This window comes from Myzus persicae, unplaced genomic scaffold, assembly GCF_001856785.1.
Source record: "Myzus persicae strain clone G006 unplaced genomic scaffold, MPER_G0061.0, whole genome shotgun sequence".
Lineage (NCBI taxonomy): Eukaryota > Metazoa > Arthropoda > Insecta > Hemiptera > Aphididae > Myzus > Myzus persicae.
This window is the reverse complement of record NW_019102460.1, coordinates 1-2,612: the sequence shown is the minus strand read 5'-3', so window position 1 is coordinate 2,612 and position 2,612 is coordinate 1. Positions and strand designations below refer to the sequence as shown.

The window sequence follows — 2,612 nt, the reverse complement described above, 5'->3', positions numbered from 1 at the left end:
TGTAGTAATAATTAAGTGTATCATTAGTCAGGTACATGGCATACTTTAGTACTTAATCACAAAAAAATTATAAAAAAAAAAATTACATATTAATTATTGTAGTAAATACTGATAATAATGTCATATTTTTTAATCATAACTTTTAATTTATAAATGTATAATAGCCAAAAGGTTTAAATAACATAAAAATAGTAAATTCAAGCACCAAATATTTCTTAAATTACATCAATAACAATGCAGAATAACAATAAGTAATGAGTATGCATGTATATAATATTATAATCTTAGCAGGGTTGCCACTTAAGTTTAAAATTCTAAATAGTTGAAAAACTATACTAATACTTACAATTTTAACAATTTACAGTAACTTTCTGTTTCAGTTTGATCATTTAAGTAACTATTAAAAATAAAATAATAATATAAATATTATAACAATATTTATGCTTAGTTATAAGACTTAGTTAAAATTATTTATTATTATTAAAACACCTGCAGCATAACAACATTTCAAATGTGTTGTCGCTAAGCCGGTTTCTCCTGGGAACTAAAATCTGTGAACCACTGCTAAACAACCTCTCAACAGGGGCAGATGATGGTAAGGTTGTATTATATTTTAAAAAAACTTTTTTAACAATTGGCAAATTATTTAAAATGTCTAGTTCTTTTTTTTTTGTATCCAAAAACGAAAGTGCTTGAACACTAGCAAGATTTGTATTTTTAGGAGTATTAACAGAGTTTTGAAAAGAAATATGATTTTGATCAAGTGAACCATCCGTATCTCCACTAAGAATTTGATAAAATTCGTGGTCACTGTTTTCATTATCATCAGAGCCATTTTCATCAGTTCTATTTTCAATTGAGTATTCTAAATTACATTCAGTTATAAATAATTTTTTGCACATAGTTAAATATCTGACTGGCACCCAAGATAGTTTAAATTTTGGAAGACTTATGGCTGACAAAATAAATGGTTTACTTTTAGTATGTGTTAAATCAAAAATGTACTTAAATCGTTCTTCAAGACTTTTAATAATTGAAAAAACCAATGGTTTACAATAGATTAAATGAGTTGATTGAATTAATTTAAGTCTCAGAGCAATAATAGTAGGGGCGACATAATCTAAAAAACAACTTTTTTCCCCTTGCATTAGGTCAAGAGATGTTGCCAAAGGCTCCATGATCAGACAATATTCATCTAGAAATGCCCACTCAGATTGTTTTAATTTATTTAATTTTAACTCTTCAAATGCAACTAACAACTTTTCTTTATTGGCGACCACTTTTTTTACTGCAAAATACATTGAATTCCAGCGTGTAATAATAGGTACAGGGAACTTTAAATTACAGATCTCATATATTTTGTCAGAAGCGACCGAACTTCTGCTAAGAATGTTCCAAAATGCATTTAATTTAACAAACACAGATTTTGAAATTTTCTGATAAGTTGAGTCAGAAATTTTAGCTACATCACTAGTAGCAATTAAACTAAGAGTGTGAGCAGTGCAGGTTAGATGTTCAGGTAAACAAAAATCATCATCGTCGTCATTACATTCAATATTTTCAGAATTTGAAAATAATGTTGATATTTCTACAATTTCAACATCTGCATTATCAACCTCACTGCCAGAGTCACTTATTTCAACATTAGATTCATCATCACTACTTTTGAACCAATTGTTATTAGAACTTTGAGCACTAAACTGACTTTTATTTGGGGTTTCTGAATGAATGGAAAATGTTCTGAACGCTTTTCCGAAATTTGAAGCATTATCGGTCACAGTATGCGATATTTTGGAATTGTTAATTTTAAAAGATTTGGTGATTTCATTCATAACCTGTGCTATATTCATGTAAGTATGACTGCCCTTTATGCGCCTACAACCAAGAACATACGAGTACCTTCTATAAGTATTTTCGTCGAGAAAGTGGCAAGTCATACCTAAATAACTTTTATTGTTACTAGACCAAATGTCTGCTGTTGTACAAATAAATGATACTTTTGATATTAAATCAGTTAACATAGTAACATAAGAAGTATAACTTAATTTTAACAATTTACTCAAATCTTTTGTATCAGGGAGTAACGCTGTATCTGTTATTCCAGTAAGGCCCATTATCAATCTTCTAAATGCTGGTTTTTGGCAAGTTACCAATGGTCTCATTTCTTGGACTACATAATCAAAGACCAAGTTGTTGATCTAAAAGCAAATCATTTTAGGTAATTAAAACACTTGACCAATACAATTTTAAAGGCAATAGTTGAATTAACTAGAATTAACTTAAATTAAATCAATTTATTATAAAGACAGATAAGTATCAATTGACAATTATTATTTATTACTCTTTTAAAGATATTTTGGAACAGTAAATAGTAATTAAATATTTGAAAAACAATTAACACTTAAAAACCTATGCACCTAATGTAAAAATAATTTTGAACTTAACTTTTTTACATTTCACAAGTGGTGAAATTTGAATAAGCGGTTTATGATAAAGATCACTCTGTATTATAATTTATAATATAAATCAAACTTACTGTTTGTTTTGATATTTGCCTTTGTTGTGTGTACTGCGGTATTTTTTGTTGTTGGCTTCCAGAATATGATGACTGT

At 27.8% G+C, this 2,612-nt stretch overlaps 1 protein-coding gene across 1 annotated transcript; it reads right to left on the bottom strand.

Moving 5' to 3' along the window:
- Positions 1-305: 305 nt before the first annotated feature.
- On the bottom strand, positions 306-2,606 carry LOC111032203. The gene is made up of 2 exons (XM_022312450.1): positions 2,537-2,606; positions 306-2,198 (listed from the first exon to the last, which is right to left on the bottom strand). Exon 2 carries the CDS (start codon positions 2,160-2,162, stop codon positions 468-470), a length of 1,695 nt encoding a protein of 564 aa, XP_022168142.1. The 5' UTR covers positions 2,163-2,198; positions 2,537-2,606; the 3' UTR covers positions 306-467.
- Positions 2,607-2,612: the final 6 nt, after the last annotated feature.

Excerpts from the sequence above, each read along its gene's own strand:
- LOC111032203 (XM_022312450.1), bottom strand. The coding sequence starts at position 2,162 with ATGAGACCATTGGTAACTTGCCAAAAACCAGCATTTAGAAGATTGATA.